General features: G+C 37.4%; 1 protein-coding gene across 7 annotated transcripts in view; it reads right to left on the minus strand.

Annotated features, from left to right (window-relative positions):
• NRG3 (neuregulin 3) overlaps positions 1–17989 on the minus strand; it is a gene marked incomplete at both ends in the record, with an annotated part of 1088387 nt that overhangs the window by 236656 nt on the left and 833742 nt on the right. For all 7 annotated transcript variants that reach the window (XM_081246708.1, XM_081246712.1, XM_081246711.1 and 4 more), the window contains one exon: positions 15548–15621. In XM_081246708.1, coding sequence (XP_081102834.1) covers positions 15548–15621 — 74 coding nt within the window. The remainder of the gene's footprint in view (positions 1–15547; positions 15622–17989) is intronic.

Consider the following 17989-nt stretch of genomic DNA (forward strand, 5'->3'; position numbering starts at 1 on the left):
GTAATTATTAGAGAAATGCAAATCGAAACCACAATGAGGTATCACCTCACACCTGTCAGAATGGCCATCATCAAAAAATCTACAAACAGGGCTTCCCTGGTGGTGCAGTGGTTGAGAGTCCGCCTGCCAATGCAGGGAACATGGGTTCGTGCCCCGGTCTGGGAAGATCCCACATGTCGCGGAGCAGCTGGGACCGTGAGCCATGGCTGCTGAGCCTGCGTGTCCAGAGCCTGTGCTCTGCAACAGGAGAGGCCACAAGAGTGAGAGGCCTGCGTACCGCAAAAAAAAAAAAAAAAAAAATCTACAAACAATAAATGCTGGAGAGGGTGTGGAGAAAAAGGAACCCTCCTACACTATTGGTGGGAACATAAATTGGTACAGTCATTATGGAGAATTGTGTGGAAGTTCCTTAAAAAACTAAATACAGAACTATCATAATATCCAGCAATCCCACTTCTGGGCATATATCTGTAGAAAATCATAATTTGAAAAGATACCTGCATCCAAATGTTCACTGCAGCACTATTTACAATAGCCAAGACATGGAAACAACCTAAATGTCCATTGAAAGATGACTGGATAAAGGAGATGTAATATATATACACAATGGAATATTACTCAGCCATAAAAAGAATGAAATAATGCCATTTACAGCAACATGGATAGACTTAGAGATTATCACACTAAGTGAAGTAAGTCAGACAGAGAAAGGCAAATACCATATGATATTACTTATATGAGGAATCTAATAAAAATGATACAAATGAACTTATTTAAAAAACAGGAACAGACTCACAGATCTCAAAATCAAACCTATGCTTACCAAAGGGGAAATGTGGAGGGAAGTGATAAATTAGGAGACTGGGATTGACATATACACACTACTATATATAAAAAATAGATAACTAATAATGACCTGCTGTATAGCACAGGAAACTCTACTCAATATTCTGTAATAACCTACATGGGAGAAGAATCTGAAAAAGAATGGATTTACTTTGCTATACACCAGAAACTAACACAACATTGTAAGTCAACTATATGCCAATAAAACTTTTTTTAAATGCATTAAAATAGTAATTGCACATTAAGAAAAAAAAAAGAGCGGCATTCATATTTTTCTTTGCTGATAATGCCTTGAAGATTGTCCTGAATCATGCTTGTTAGGAATGGAATAGGAAGAATAAAATTACCTGAGCGATTCATGAGATATATATCCTTCTGCCCCTGACCATTTCCCAGGTAAAGTTCTTTTCTAAGCAACCCAGGGTTCCAACTTGAGATACCATCTGGTTGTTCTCTATCAGCACAAAAAAGATGTCAGTTTCAGCATTCTTTGATGTGCTGACCAACATGAATGTTGAACAGTTCAATTCCAAGATTATTAATAGCACAGTAGTCTCCAGTTGTACAATTGTTGGCATGTTTCTGCTCATGCTCATCACATATTAAATTACGAGTATCACTAACTTCTGATATTATGATAATAGAGACCAGTAATGAGTCACCCCCAATAGTATAAATTTTTATGTTAAACTAATATATATTTGTTTTAGAAAATGAAACCTCCTTAAAAAGTGTAAAGATGGAGGGATCTTATAAAGCAAATAGTGCTATCAATCAGTGAGATTGATCTCTGGATGGCAAGGTAGTTGCCAATTTACTGGGGTTAAGCTTGGTCCTTAGGAAATGTTGGCAAGTCTTCCTCCTGGCTTTTGTCTCTCTCTGTCTCTCTGTCTCTCTCTCTTCATCTCTCTTTATTTATTTATTTATTTGCCACCTGTCTTCTTCTGCTTCATTAACTCATGGCCCATCATGGCTACCTTTAAATGTAACATACAGCCCCCAAATCTATATTACTAATAAGTTGTGGGTAGTGAATTAGTTAATGAAACCCAAATAGTCAGAAAATCTGGAGGGATGGGTTTGGGTAACTGAAGGAGAAACTTCTTCCTCCTATGTATTTTAGTTAAGAATATTACACAAATAGGTCAATGGCACAAAATAGGAAGATCAGAAATAGAACCAAATAAATATTTATGCCTTTTATATTTTATTTATTTATACATATATGATATTTAATATATAAATGTCATTTAAGTCATGAACATATATGCTACTGATAATTATATTACTAATGAAATCATCTTGGGAATCTGTGTAATCATCTAGGAAAAAAGAAATCTATATCTCTTTAAAGATTTAAGCATAAAATAATACAACTATCAAATTTAAATGGGAAAACTATTGAATAAAGTTAGTGAGAAAGATCTTTTCAAAATATTACACAAAACCCAGTAGCCCCAAAAGAAAGTAATTGATTCATTCTGTTATACTATGAGAAAGAAAGAGGAAAAAAGAAAAGGAAGGAAGGAAGGAAGTGTGTTTTCTGCTTGGCACAAACTACTATAACCAAAGACAAAATGTAAATGTTAAAAGAAAAAAACAAACGATTTCAACCTCATATCACTCACTATCAAAAGCCTAAATTCCTTTACATATAAACAACTCCTACAAACCATTAAAAAAACTGAACAGAAAACTCACCAATGGATATTAAGAGAGTTCACAGGAAAGGAAACTAGCTTTTAAACATATGTAAAGATGCCCCATGCCACTCATCATAAAAGAAATTAGATTAAAAACTGCATGACTAGCACCCTTCTAAGTTTGAACAAAGATAAAGTCATTTGATAAAGCAATATGTTGTGTTGAAGAGACTGGAGAAACAGAAGGTTTGGAGAAGGTGTGAGAGCTTAAAATGGTACTACTGGAGGACTGACAATGAGGACAAGCCCAATATCTACAGAGGTACATATTTTGGATTCAGATGTTCCACTTCCAGAAATTTATCCCTCATACTGTTTAAAACAGCATACTGTAAACAAAAAATAACCTAAATGCAAATCCACACATAAGATGATATTTGTCATATAATGTTACATGCAATCGATGTAAAAAGAAATAGGCTATTCAATTGTAAAAAGAATGCAAATGTTCTATAGGTACTGAAATAAAATTACCTTGAAGATCCATTGCTAAGTGGAAAAGCAAAATACAGAACAGTGTGTACTATCAGCTGTTACTTATACCAAAAAAAGGGGGGATTTTTGGTTCATTTTGCTTTTAGAAATATATTATTTATTTATAATATACTATATTATAAATATAGTATAATAATATATTATGTTATAAATATAATGTATTTATAATAAATACATTATTTTCATTTATAAATATATTATAAAATAACTAAAAAGTTTTATAAGACACTAACAACACTGATTGCTTATGAGAGGAGAAATGGGTGAATGGGGAATGGGGTAGAAGACTTTAATTTTAAACCTTTTTATACTGTTTGATTTGAATCCTAGGAATGTTTTACTATCCTAAAATTAAATTAAGCCAAAAATTGTATTTTAAAATATTGTTACTATATTAATTATTCATAACACTTAGCAAAGTTGTAGACATTGAGTTGATACTAAATTTTGAAGTGGATGGACTAAAAAACATATTTAAAAATGAGAAGTAGAAAAACGTAAACTTGGACAAGTTTCTGTTTCACTAATTCAATCAAATATACTTCTACATCTGATATGATGGAAGCATGTTAGGTATAATACTTGGGATATAGTGGTAACCAAACCCAACACAATCCCTGTTCTGTTCTGTAGAATCTGCATTTTATTTTTCAACAATCTGCTGATTAAATTTCATAATGAAACACACACACATAAAATAAAGAAAAACTAAAATAAAGGTTTAAGAAATAGTCTGAGGATTTTATTTGAAACTATAGTGAAATATATTTAAGAAACAATAGCCTTTTACAAAATATGTTCTATATTAGAGCATGCTATTTCTCTCATTTTGTCTTCTTATTTCCACAATAAATCTCCATAGTTTTCTTCCTCTAGATATTGCCTATTTAGTCTTGTTTGTATTGTTCAAAAATGAATGGGGATAGAAATAACTATTTTATCTTGTACTTGTCAGAGTTAAATGATAACCTATACAACATATGCGAGTGTACTTGGCAAAGTTTCTTGCATGAACCAGAATAGGTCCTTAATAAATGTTATTTATATCAGAATTGGCTTATATTATAGAAATGTTTGCGTTTTAAATTCCTCATTGTTCATTCTTAATTGAAGGGCAACATTTCCAGATTATCCACGAAACACTCTGATTGGGTCTCGAATGTGTTCTTAGACCACTGAGGTGGGCTATGCCCAATATCTGGAAACTTCCCGCAGGTATAATTACAGAGCACTGCTGTGAAGACAAGAAACCAGCAAAAACTGAAAATTTGAAAACCTCCTCATGGTTTAAAACACAGTGGGGAAGCAAGTGTTTATCTGCCAGATCAATTCCACATTAATTTTTACACCACTGAACTTTCTTGAAAGGACTGAAGTTTTCAAGATTCCAAAGAAAATGGAGACAATGGAGGTACCATCCAGTAAAACTGAATAGTTAACCTCTATTCATAAGGGGAGACTGAAAAGTTAAGAGAGCCAGAAATTTAGAAGATCCAGTGCCTGTTCTCAAAAGTTTATTCTCATATAAAACAAATCATCAAAAATTCATTATAACTGCTCACAATTTCATCAAGCGTTTGTTGTGTGTTAGGAACTAGACTATGCACCTTGTACTGTGTAGCTTAATACAGCATTCTATCCCAAACTGTACTAATTATGCACCCATCTTTTCACCTATTTTAAGTTGAATTTTTAAGCATACCACTAGCCATGATGGAGAATGCCTTGCCCTTAACTCCTCATGAAAAATCAATCAAGCAAACAATCAAAGGATAGAGAGATAGATCTATCTAGATAAATAAATAAAAAGGCTCCTATTGCAACAAACATTCTAAAACCAACTTCTCTGTGTTACTTTGTCCTTGAAACATCAGTTCCTTGGCTTAAAAATAAAAACACAAACACTTTATTGGTCCCTAAGCGAAAGTACTTGGAAAGCTAAAGGGTATAATCTGCAGATTAGAATTTAAATTCTTAGAAACTCAGTGATTTTGATGGGTTAATTAATTTATCTGAATCTTAGTTTCTCCACTATAGAATAACCCCAAGTGAGGGGTGGGTAATAAATGAGGAAGTAGAGATAGTGGCATAGACAATGTCTGCCATACAGTATGTCCTCATTCCATGAAAACATCTCTGTTGGAATTAAAAATATGACCTTAGTATTAAGAGGAAACCCATAACCCTGTGTCTCTGATTATTGACAACAATGTGGTAGATTTTTATACTTTTCTGTCTCATCTTTACAATCCACATTATGAGAGGCTATTTACAATTTGCATGTCCAATTTTTAAAACTAGATAAAAAATGAAAGAGTGATGGTAGTACCAAATTAGAAATGAAGATGGTAATAGCTCAAATCATTCCATTTCATGTTAGTTACACAAGAGTGAAATTGCTCTATCATGCTCTCTCAAAATAGCTCTCTCAAGGAAAGGAGGATGGGGGGTGTGCAGCTTGGTACAGCACTATATTGGTCATCTCCCAGCATCAGCATCATATAAAACACTTTCAAAATTAACAAGTAATTCTGCTGTTTATCTCCAAAACATAACAGTTTCTGTGCACAGGATGTAAATAAATAGATGCTTTTAGGAAAGGCTTATTAACATAGAGGAAAATCATCATTTTTTTTCTGTATTTCATAGAGGGTAGTGATAACTCTCTAGTGATGCATGTAATGTTATTAGATGTGATTTAAATTTATCCAAAATGGAGTATGAGGAGGAAACACAAAAAGCTATGAGCAAGGTAATTTCAGATGCCCTGTACACCCTTGGGTAAAGGCCAATTTAGTCTTGTGGTTACCGTTTCTTTGTTTTTAATCTTCAGATACTCTTGGCGAAACTTTCCACCATTCTTCTTTCAATTCTTCTTATGCTCACTCAAAGTGTACCACTTGGAAACTTCCAAATAAAAAGGCCACTGGAATACTCACTAAAGGTTATCTCCACATAGATTTTCAGGGAAAATGGCAATACTTTATGGATACTGGAAGAAAGCTACATCAATGTATAAATCTCTGGTGTGGGGGTGCCATCCTCATGCATAAGTAATTAGCCAAATATGACAAATATAGAAATAAACTGAAAAATACTGTGTATATAAAATTAAACTGTACTGAAGGCTGAACCTACTCAGGCTATCAACAGCTTGTATGAGTAGTAAGAACCCTATTAATATCCCTCAAATTGGAGAGGGTAGGGGAAGGGCAGTGGGGGAGGGGTGGAACCAGAGCACCCATTCTGAACTGAAGCCTCCCAGAGCAGGTAACCCATGGGCTACTCAACTTCCGGCTTACACCAACCACAGGTGTAGGTGCCCTCTAGGCAGGGAAGGAGAGCACTGCTAGGATTTCCTGTTCAGAGAGGTAGGTGTGGGCAGAGTGGAAGCCTCACGGCAGGATTAAAGACCTAAATGTAAGGATGGATATTATAAAACTCTTAGAGGAAAACATAAGTAGAACACTCTCTGACATAAATCGAAACAATATATTTTTGATCCACCTCCTAGAGTAATGAAAACAAAAACAAAAATTAACAAATCGGACCTAATTAAACTTAAAAGTTTTTGCACAGCAAAGGAAACCATAAACAAAACAAAAACAGTCCACAGAATGGGAGAAAATATTTGCAAACAAAGCAACCAACAAGGGATTAATCTCCAGAATGTACAAACAACTCATGCAGCTCAATATCCAAAAAACAAACAACCCAACCACAAAATGGGCAGAAGATCTAAATAGACACTTTTCCAAAGAACACATACAGATGGCCAAAAAGCACATGAAAAGATGTTCAACATCACAAATCATTAGAGAAATGCGAATCAAACTACAATGAGGTATCACCTCACACCTGTCAGAATGGCCATGATCAAAAAATCTACAAACAATAAATGCTGGAGAAGGTGTGGAGAAAAAGGAAGCCTCCTACATTATTGATGGAAATGTAAATTGGTGCAATTATATGTATATATATATATATATATTATATATATATATATAATATATATGACTGATTCACCTTGCTGTACACCTGAAACTAATACAACATTGTAAGTCAACTATATTCCAAGAAAGAAAAAATAACAGACAACATCACCACAGGACACACTCACTTACACCGTGGTAGGACTCCCTCACCCACCTGCCTTGGAGACCGCCCTGTTCTGCCAGGGACTGAAGTGGCAGTTGGAAAAATAAAACTAGATAAAACCAGACGGCATTCTCCCTCCTTCATCCCGGCCCACAGTTTTGTAAAGGGACCCATACATAATGTCTCAGCAGATACCTCAAAGTCTAATACAGCAGAGTCTGAAGTGTCACACAGAAAAATAATGATGTTCAAAGGAAGGGGACCAATAAGAGGAATCATAATAATTATAACTCTATGGGAAAGAGCTACTGTCAACTTTTGAGACTGTCTTTTCATTTTTCATATTTAGACTGCATAACTTATGGGGTTCAAATTCCAGCCCTACCACTTACTTAAAGTGTATCCTTGAGCAAACAGTTTTACTTATCTTTGTCTCAGTCTCTTCATCATTAAAATGGGGTTTTTTATTGAATATACTTCAAAGAGCCATCTGAGGATTATCTGAAAAATGGTTAGAACAGTGCCTGGCATGTAGATGCATCAAAAAGTGTTATTATCATTCTTTTAGTAAGTATTGTTAATAAATATGTATTGTAGAAAATTAGAAAAATAGAGAAAAATGTTGACAAGAAAAATTATGTGTAATCTCACCATATTTTGCAATGCATGGTTTACAAATTATTTTTTAAAGAACATATATTAAATGTAAACATACATATTTTCCAAATTTGGGTGACTATATATTCCACATAAAAATTACAAAACAGTTGGAATGCTATGACCTAAAATGATTATTAGTGGTAAACTCTGAGTGATGTGATCATGAGAAATTTTTTCTTTCTTGTAAATATATTAATCTTCCTACTGTTCTAGAAATGGTGTGCATTAGCATGTTTAATTGGTAAAAGTTAGGTTAGCAATCAAATATCTAAAAACAGCATAGACCTGATAGAATTGATGGACTTTGTAAGATTCAAAGAGGCATGATCAAAAGCTGATAATTCTAGTACTCTTCTTTCAAGGCCAGAAAAAGGGTATTAAGAATTACAAATTTTACATATTAATACATTTTACTAGCAATGCTTTTATGGCTACTGGAGGGCAGAGTAATGTAGGGGACTTAAGCATTCTGAGTAGATTTCAGTCTGGAAGACATCCCCTCTCATCAATAAGGATTAATGGGCCAAGAGCAAGTGGTTATTAGTTTATGCTTCATGCCCTTAAGAACCTTCTGTTTCTCCACCTAACTTATTAATGGAAATTTCCTACCCAGGACCATGTAGCCCATCTCCAAAGAGAATCATTTACACTTTAGTACAAATGATACTTGTAAAGTTGGGCAGTGTGCAGCCTGTGCAACAGTACACAACCACAGCACCCCATGTGAAAAACTCACTGCCATGCTCCTGCCTAGATAAGCCTTTCCTTCCACTTCATGTGAATTTTTATTGTCCCCCATTTAGATGATAGTTCCTTAAACTGTCTGGTCTTTTATGTGAGTTATTTGTAGTTGTTTGTACAATTTTTTCTTGCCTCTATGCAGCTGAAGATATTTGAGGTCAGATAATATGTCTCATTCAGCAATACCATGTAGTTATAAAGGCAATAATAACAGTTAAGATAAAAAATAATAACACTAGATAACTTTTATTGAGTTTTCACCATGTGTCAAGCACAAACTATTCGGAATAGATTATTTTATTTAATCCTAACAATAGCTGTCTGCAGTAGAGACAATTAATATTTTATTTTATAAAGAAGAAAACCAGGACCCATCAAGGTTAAGCAACTTGTCCCATGTCAAACTATTAGTAAGAGTTGAATGAGTGAATGAAAAATACATTTTAATGTCTTATAGACAGTACATTCTTTGGAGCCTATAATTCACTTTAAATAAATGCAGTTTTCTAGACTATGATTTTATTGATGGTAGGATCCCTAATTACTACTGTTTGAATCCACAGCATGGTGTACTTTATATGTGCTTAATTACTTAGGGGATAATTGAAAGAATGAATAAAAAGATTATTTCAGCTGTGCATTTGACCCTACTTTTGAATGGCTTGCAGGGACAGCCTGCTCGGTACTGAGGGCTGTTTTCTTCTTTTAACCAGGGTGCCTGGAGGATTCTTCTACAGATAAAGAAACTGAGGCTCAATTGCACTGTGATTCACCCAAGGCCACACTGCTAAGAGCAAGTGGTCACAGGATTAGAATCAAGATCTTTTAACTCCTGATTCAGAGGACCTTTCCTTATACCCTTCCATCTAGTAGTTGTCACATTGCACACTTTTCCATATACTACATGAAATCGGGAAAGGCAAAAGGGTGGAACGTGGGTCTCTTTGGGAAACTTCCCACTGATACCCTTCAAGGAAACCTCTGCAACTGCTTAGCCAACTCCTGCCTGGGCTCCCAGGCTCCACATTGGCTCTTGGAGGCTCTCCCAAGTTTCCCTCTCCCTCACTGTGACACGCATGGCAAAGCACTACCACTTTGCCCTGGGCTGGCTGGTTTGGGCACTGGGTAAGTGATGACCCAATCTGCTTCCTGGTACACAGGGAAGGAGACCAATAGTGCTCAGACCTGATGAGTTAGTTGTCCCTGCAAAACATTCTGAAGTGGGCTCTGTGAACTGGTTCACTGCCTGGTGCTCCCTCTGTGGCTAGAACCACGTGTCATGGCAAATTTACTTTTTGGATCTGCAAAGTGATTATTCCTGAGAAGTTGGGGTACACAAGCCCAGTTTGGAGTGATGGAAAGTCTAAAAATTCCTATCATATTTTTGCTAGCCTTCATCTGAATCATATCCTGACAGGCTGCTGGCATCTTACAGGGTACTCTGAGAGCACAGCCTGGTTTCTAAGATCCAAAGAAACCAAAGTATGAATGTAAGACCGTACTGTTAAAGTTACCAGGTTAAAACCAAGATGGAGCCACTCATGCTAATTCTCATATCAGCAAACAAAAACTTAACTAAGTTTCTATGCTTGGCTCTCCCAGAAAAGAAAGGCTTAGCTTAACCAACCAGTGCTTGCCTGCTCAGCACAAGTTACCTGACTTTCCTTTGCTCCATGTAAGTTGTGTAACCTTGCTTTAACCAATAAGCAAACACCCAGTTTAACTTCCTTGTTCTTGGTCACTTTGGTCTTTAAGAATCTCTCATCTTATACAGTTCTTCAGAGCTCCTTTCTATCTGCTGGATTGGATGCTGCCTGACTCATGAATTGCTGAAATAAAGTCTACTAGATCAGTAAACTGTCTGCGGAAAATTTTCTTTTTATGGTTTTTATATAGACTAGAGATAGAAGTTAGCCTCCATCCTCCCATGGGGAAGAGCAGATGACACTGAGAGTTTAAGCTGTATAAGCCCTTGTATATGTGCCAAACTTGGGGCTTGCAGACTTATCAGCTCCCTCCAGCCCTGAGGATACTGGGTATTAGATGCTGATGTGGAGAGGAAGGCACAGTGAGGACCGGAAATGGTTACCACTGGCTGTGTGTCAGGAAAAGGACCCTCACTGCAGATGGGTGTCTTTTCCACCCTGTACTAGTCTTTGATTTTCCTCTTAAACCATTCTCTGGAGCTGCTCTCAGGCTTTCATTGGCCAAGGATGAGATCAGGATCTTGCTGATAACTCAGGTTGGCATGTGCACTGAAGCGGGGAGACCCAGGACAATATCTGCCTGAAACCTTGGCCAGTTCATCATTCTTCAGTTCCATCTAGCTCTGCCTTAAGGCTAGAGATGGTACCTGACCTGGGTGGGTACTGAAGGTAAGAGAAAACAGGAGTCTACAGGTCGATCCTGTATTTGTGAGGAAAATGGATTTGTTCCAAAGCAATTACATTAGAAATCATCAAGAAGATGATGGCGCTTCCTGGAAGTTCACAGTGGCTATCCATGTGTTGGCAGCAGTAGGAAGCAGGGTACAGGTATAAGCTCTTCAGGAATTCTAGATTGGCTGGTCCTGGCTCCTCCACAGAAGGTCACATCCTCTTGATCTTGATGAAAGTCTGCTCCTCTCACTGTCTTTCTTCTGAACCCCTGCTTATTCATCCTTGTGATGGGAATGTGGCTTCCATACCCTGGGTCCATATGAGGTTTTGAGTAATCTGACAATGCATTATACTTTTTTGAAAACTGACATCAAGACATTGTATAAGTTTGATTCTTATGTGTATACGAGTCTTCCTGAGTAGAGCTGACTACAGGTTCTTTGTGAGTTTTTGGAACAACAGGTCTGAAGCCCCAGCCTGGGGCCACAGTGCAAACACTGGTCCTATCAGCCATTGAGTTTCTCACAGTGACATCCTGGCTTTGCTTCCCTAAATGCATGTAACTTGAGGTTATTATTATTACTATTATTATTATTATTATTATTATTATAAATTAATTGACAAAGGTACACATTTCTGATCAACTCTACATCACCTGGGGGAGAATAAAACAGCAGAGACTTCTACCCCCTGTTCCTTAGGATTTCACTAAACAGAACATGCAATCAGAAAATGGGGAGAGAAGAAGGGAGAGAGAGAAGAAAAGGGAGAGAGGAGGAAAAGCAGCGGGAGGGTGTTGGAGGGATGCTTATTTCCAGAGCAGAGTCATTCCAAGATACCATGAGCAGCAAATTAAACGATCCTTCAGCAAGAATTTTGACAAGGAAATTTCATTAGGGATTTACATCTCTATGGAAGCTCAAGTTGCTGCATTAAGATATGAAAAGTGTGCAAATATTGTTCCTTAGAATAATGTTTGCTGCAGGTCATTGAGTTTCAGTCAATGAAATTTAGAGTGATAAATGTCATATTGAAAATAAATAGAGGAAGGAGGGGCCTAGGAAAGGAAGGAAAGAGCCCTGCAGTGGGGAGCTCAGGTCCCAAAGTCATGTGGATTGGAAGTTAGACTCCAGCATTAACTAGCTGTGGGACCTTGAGCAAGTTTATTTAATATCTCCGAGGCCTAATTTCTTCATCTACAAAATGTGGTCAATTGCCAGTAACTCTGCTGGACTATGATTGTGAGGGTTTAATGAGATAACCCAAGTAAAGTCCTTTGGCCCAGTGCCTAACACATGTAAACTCTAAACACGTATTAGTATGATTACAATGATGAGCAAGGAAGTAGGCTAATGTTTACCAGGAACTGACCTCCTGTCAATCATGGTGATAGATGGTTATAGGTATTATTATTGGCATTATACAGATGACAAGCCTGAGGCTCAGGGGCTTAATAAATCTGCCAAGATCACAAAGGAATAAATGTTTCCACCAGAAACATGCCCATGCTTATGTGTCTACATGTTTTTCTCCCTCACTAGCCTTGGGGGCCTTAGAGCCTAAATCCTGTTTGTACACTTCTGTACTAAGAGAATCTGACCAATTATAGATGGCCCTTGGTGGGTGCTCAGAAAATATTTGGGGAAGGAATTAATGATTGCATAAGTAAATAGATGCATGCATAGATGAATGGGAAATAAATGCTTTTCCCATTTAAACTGTGTCACAGGGACTCATCCATAGGTTTTTCAATGTTTTGTTTTGTTTTTTCAATTGCAAGGTATATGGTCAGGACACTCAAGATGGCTGTTCTCTGGACATCCCCTGCTCGACTAGACTAGTGCCTGCTTCACCTATACCCTACTCCCCTGACTGACGTTCTTACATACTTGCCCCAGGCTCCAGCTAATGACTGTCCTAGCTTTAGATCAGAACATCTCCACTCTGATAGTTTATCAAAGGGGCAGTGAGAAGCAGGCTGTCCCTCTGCTGGTTTCCCTGGTAACCAATGAGCCGACCTGATGTTAATTCCCCCTATAACTGGTAATCCTGCCTCCCACCCCAGCAAAGCCTGCCACCATGTTCTGCCCGCCATCTGCCACAGATGGTGGGGTGCTGCTCCAGGACTTTGCCTCAGACATGTAAGCTTCCTCATCCATTAAACCACTGCTGTCTCTTGCTGACTCTGGATTCTTTCTTTGGTGTTGAAGCTGGGCAAGCACAGGGCTTGCAGGCCTGTGTAGTGCAGCCCAACACAAGGCATTCTGGCATTTTGATTCAAATAATGATATGCCATTTTACAGAAAACAGGATAAAAAGGAAAATTTTTTATATACTTCTATAATCCCAATACTTAAAGTTCCCTTTTAGCATTTTAGTGTATGTGTTTTTCCACCTTTGGACCAAAGAAAATTCTTACTACAATCTTACATGAAAATAATTTTCTAACTTGCTGTTTCACTTAATAGGACTATTTCACATAGCTCTTATTTTAATAATTTACTGGAACGTGATCGATGTGCCATATAATGTTCTATTTAAACATAATCTTGTTTTTCAGAATGTGTCTATTTTTTCACCATTATAAGTATTGTTGAACTAAATATTTTTGTGTATGTGAGACCAAGGTTTTCAGGGTTGGTGACTCTGATCATGGGATCATTTTTCTTTGAGGAGCACACAGTCCTTATAGTGGTCTCATTCTCAGCTTTTGCAGTGATGGACTATCATATTCAATTGAATGGCAAAGGTTTGATTAGACTGTGTAAAGAAAGATTATTTTACCCATTTTGTACCATATGCAAGCCCTGTCCCAGTACCCGTACTGGACAGATATTCCACAGCTATATAGGAAAAGAGAAAGGAAGGAAGGAAGGAAGGAAGGAAGGAAGGAAGGAAGGAAGGAAGGGAGGGAGAGAGGGAAGAAGGGAGGGGAAGGGAGGGAGGGAGGAAGAAAGGAAGGAAGAAGGGAGGGAGGGAGGAAGGAAGAAAGGAAGAAGGGAGGGAGGAAGGAAGGAAGGAAGAATGGAGGGAGGGAGGGAGGGAGGAAGGAAGGAAGAAGGGAGGGAGGGAGGGAGGGAAGAAGGGAGGGGAAGGGAGGAAGCATAAAGGGATGCAAGAAAATAATAAAGAGAAGAAAAGGAAAGGGGACAATAAAAGGGAAGGAAAGAGAAAGAAAGAAGGGAAGAAAATAAAACAAAGAGGAAAGCTAAGTATAATACATCAAAGTGAATAAAAAGAGAAACAAAGAAATCAGCAAACCCATTCTTCTTTGTAAGATTTCTAGTTATTCCAAATTATACGTCTCTAGCCAAAACCATACCTTTTAGACATCAGCTTAGCAAGTGGCAAAAAAATCACAAGATAGGAAAGATTCAACACTTTCTAGTAACTGCCCCCTACCTGGGAAACTCCTAGAGACCAGAGCCTCGCATTTCAGAGAACACAGATCATGGTTAGCTTGGTTGCTGGCTTTTAGGCAACAACCACCTTTCTCTAGGAGAGCTAAATTTGCCAAAAATAGAGGAGTGAATGCTGTACAGTGGCAGCTTGCCTTGACAAGATAAAACACAAGCAAACTGAATTAAACAAAAATTTCCTTTTTAAAAAATATTACATTTACCCGAGGAAACATACCTAAAAATTCAAGGGGTAAATGAAAATATGCATTTTGAAAAGGTGCTGAAGGACGGCTAAACATGGTCATTATGCAGCGATGTGCACATTCACAGACCGGGTGGCCTCTGGCTGCTGTCAATGCATGATATTTCGCTAAAGTTTATGCTATGCATGTTTGGTATTCAGAAAACCAAAATATTGCCTTTACGATTTGGAAATGTCTGTCATTATCTTCACTGAACTAAACTTCTGATTCAATAAAAGTCCCCTTTTCCTTAGTGGCAATTCAATTGTAGCAGTCATTGAAAGAGCAGATTATTTACAGATAAAGTAAAAATTTCACGTTTGACCAGAATTGGTAATATTCATATAGAACATTACTTTTTACTCTGTATAGAGACAGAAACTAATGAGTGGCAATATTTTGTAGTGGCAAATTGTCTTCTTTCATGAATGGGAAACAAAATAATTTGTCATTGGTACAGTAATCGCTGATACTCGAATAGTGTTGCTAAAAATGAGGTTTTCACAGTTGGTTTGAAAACTTCTTATATAATTTTTATGTGTATTTCCTTACTTTAGGAAGGTAGAGGTTAATAGGTTTAATATTTTCACAAATTACCAACCAGTGGGTAAGAAGCAATACGATACTATAGTTCTCATAATACTCTTTTGGATAAATAATAAGGTCTTTTATGTTTCTATATTCTTGCTTCCATAATGGAGTGATAGTGGGGGAGTGTGAAAGCTAAGGGAGCAGGACTTGCTGGAGTTCCCAGCAGAGGGTAGTGGTAGAGGTGAATCTGGAAATCAGGTCCCATCCCTGGAGAGGACCTACACCTGGACAGAGATGGTTCTGAACAAACTTTGAATGTGAGTGTCTGTCCCCAGCTCCCACCCTTGGCAGCATTCAGAGACACAAAACTGAGATACAGCCATCAGTGAGTTAGCAAATGTGGCTCAGAGTTTTATACTGTGTTAGAGACAGAAGAAAAATTCTTGACCTACTTGGATCCGATAAGATTGAATCAGTTTTCGGCAGAAATTGATCACAGCGGACTCCTTGGTAGCCTTCTTTACACCTGAGAAAAGGGGTAAATGACAAACATATGTATGTGTTTGTGAATGGTTCGAGATTTCAACAAGCAAAGTAGCCACCAATGATATCACAGTGAGAACAGTACATTCATGCTTTTGTATGGCTTGGTTCAGTCTGTTTCTAACATTGATAGTAGGTGAATTTTAGTCATGTCTGTGTAAGAAAACAGCACCACTTTGCTTTTATAGTTTTATAGGTAATATCTAATAAGCAAACTTAGTAGCAATTTAAGATGCCCCTCATAGCAGTATGAATAATGGTTACCCTCATAATTCTGCAGGATTCTTTATGCAACACATTGGTCTCTAAAAGACTGCAAATACCCTTTCAGAAAGCATCGTATTGCAAGTGTTATTTTCCTAACAAAAAATCATTTTCTAACATGATTGATCAAATATTATCAGTGGCGTTGGGCTGTTTATTTTCCTTGTGTTTTACTAGTTTGTTCATTTGCTAATTTTATCTTTTTTTTTTTTTTTAACTTAGCAATTCTTCCAGTCAGTGCCACCTAACTGCTGGGTCAGAAATAGCAGCATTTATTTCACATCTGGCAAGATCTGAAAGGCATCTACCTCTATGTGCAAGGCCTCTGTGCATTTTCTTTAAACTCACATTTTTCTCTCCTTATTTTTCTCTTTTATATTCAGCAAACAGGTGCAAAGTGCGTACTTTCTGCGAGGCATTGTACAAGGCAACTTTCCTAAGGTGGGTGCAATTTGGAGGCAGGGAATTTGCCTAAAAGCCCCTGCAATGGGGCATATCGCTTCAGCCCTGACAGTCCACAGTCTTCTCATAGCTTGCTCAATCAAGGCTGCTTGGCCGCCTCGGACAGCCTCAGCTCATCAGCTGGCAGTTCAAGGAACAAAATACAGCTGAGGCTCCACACACCTGCCTCTGAACAGTCTCTGTAAGCAGGGAGGTGGCATTTAGTATATCTGCTTGAAGCTTAATCTCTCATGCTCAAGTTAAGCAGGAACACATCCATTGTTCCTTGTGGGATGAATCTGTCCTACTTACCGAGGATGAAATTGTGCTACTGGCATAAAAATTAGATTTAAAAAACAATCCTCTGGTTGTTAGAAATCTACAACATCAACAAAAGAATTCAAAGAGATCATTCTGTCAGAGATGGGAGCCATGGATTCTTTCTTCAGAATATGCTTTGTTTTCTGAGTGTAATAAACACTTTATTAGATAAAGTCTATTGCAACTGGAGCAGTCACAGTGAAAGGCACCTAGGTAATTTTTCTACCTTTCATTGTGAGCTGAATTGGAATACAGGTAATGGGGCAGGCTCTCTTTAGCACCTTTTTAAGCCTGGAATGCTGGAGTGTATTTGGCAATTTTCCCTATAGATTGAGAACAAAGATTTCTGACATATAGACACCCCAAATACCCAACAGGCTATTGAGAGAATTTGTTTAAGCAGACACATATTTTCATAACCTTTTTAAAAATTCATTTATTGCGCTTGAAATAAAGCAGGCATATCACTGGTTCGATAATGGTACAAAGTCAGAAAATACTTAAGACTGAAGCACATTTGTGATGAAGAAATAAATTCCTGTTCTCTGAAAGCTACCCTAACATTGTTAGTTTGACTTTATTCAAAATTACCTGAACCACAGTGTTTTGGTTTTCATTTTCTTGTAATGATGACTTAGGTGCTGGGTGTGTGCTGTAACATGCATTTACTCCTGAGGTTTTTATTTCCAACATATGTAGGGGATTTTAAGCACACTTCACTCTTTGTATCTTCATTTAATATGAAAATGGTATCCTAGGGAGATAGCTGCTTTTAAGGGGAAGTGCTTTTGTTTTGTTTTGTTTTGCTTTTTAAGGGGTTTTTATCACTTAAAATGCATTATTCCGTTTGTGTGTGGAGAAGAAAATAAGGGAAGATGTTTGAAGTTTTTCTAGTCTTCAACTGATTTTCCATGACTTTGAGCCCACTCTGAAGTGTTCAGGCCTCATGGAGTATCAGGAAAATTGCACAGTGTGTGCCTTCATCCTGCCTTCACACCTGTGTGCTGGTATGAAGATAATAAAGTGTGATGCTGTTGGAGCAGCCTGGCCCAGGCTAGGAAACCTGCCGAGGGCTGTGACTGGATATGCAGCAAAGCCCTGCTCCTTTGTTAAGGTGGTCACATCCCTGCTAAATGTTGCTGGATTTTAAGGATGACAAATTAAAATTTCCACTTAAAAATCACGTCACCCTGATAAGTTCAAATCCATCCAAATTTGAAGATAAAACGTGGCCAGCAGGTAAAGCCAATGAGGTGGATTGAATTTATGACACTGTTAAAGACATAAAGCAAAGGAAAAAATGTCTTAAGATGCATTTCTGTTGA

The sequence above is a fragment of the Mesoplodon bidens genome (assembly GCF_964165515.1).
Source record: "Mesoplodon bidens genome assembly, chromosome: 1".
In the NCBI taxonomy this organism is placed as follows: domain Eukaryota; kingdom Metazoa; phylum Chordata; class Mammalia; order Artiodactyla; family Ziphiidae; genus Mesoplodon; species Mesoplodon bidens.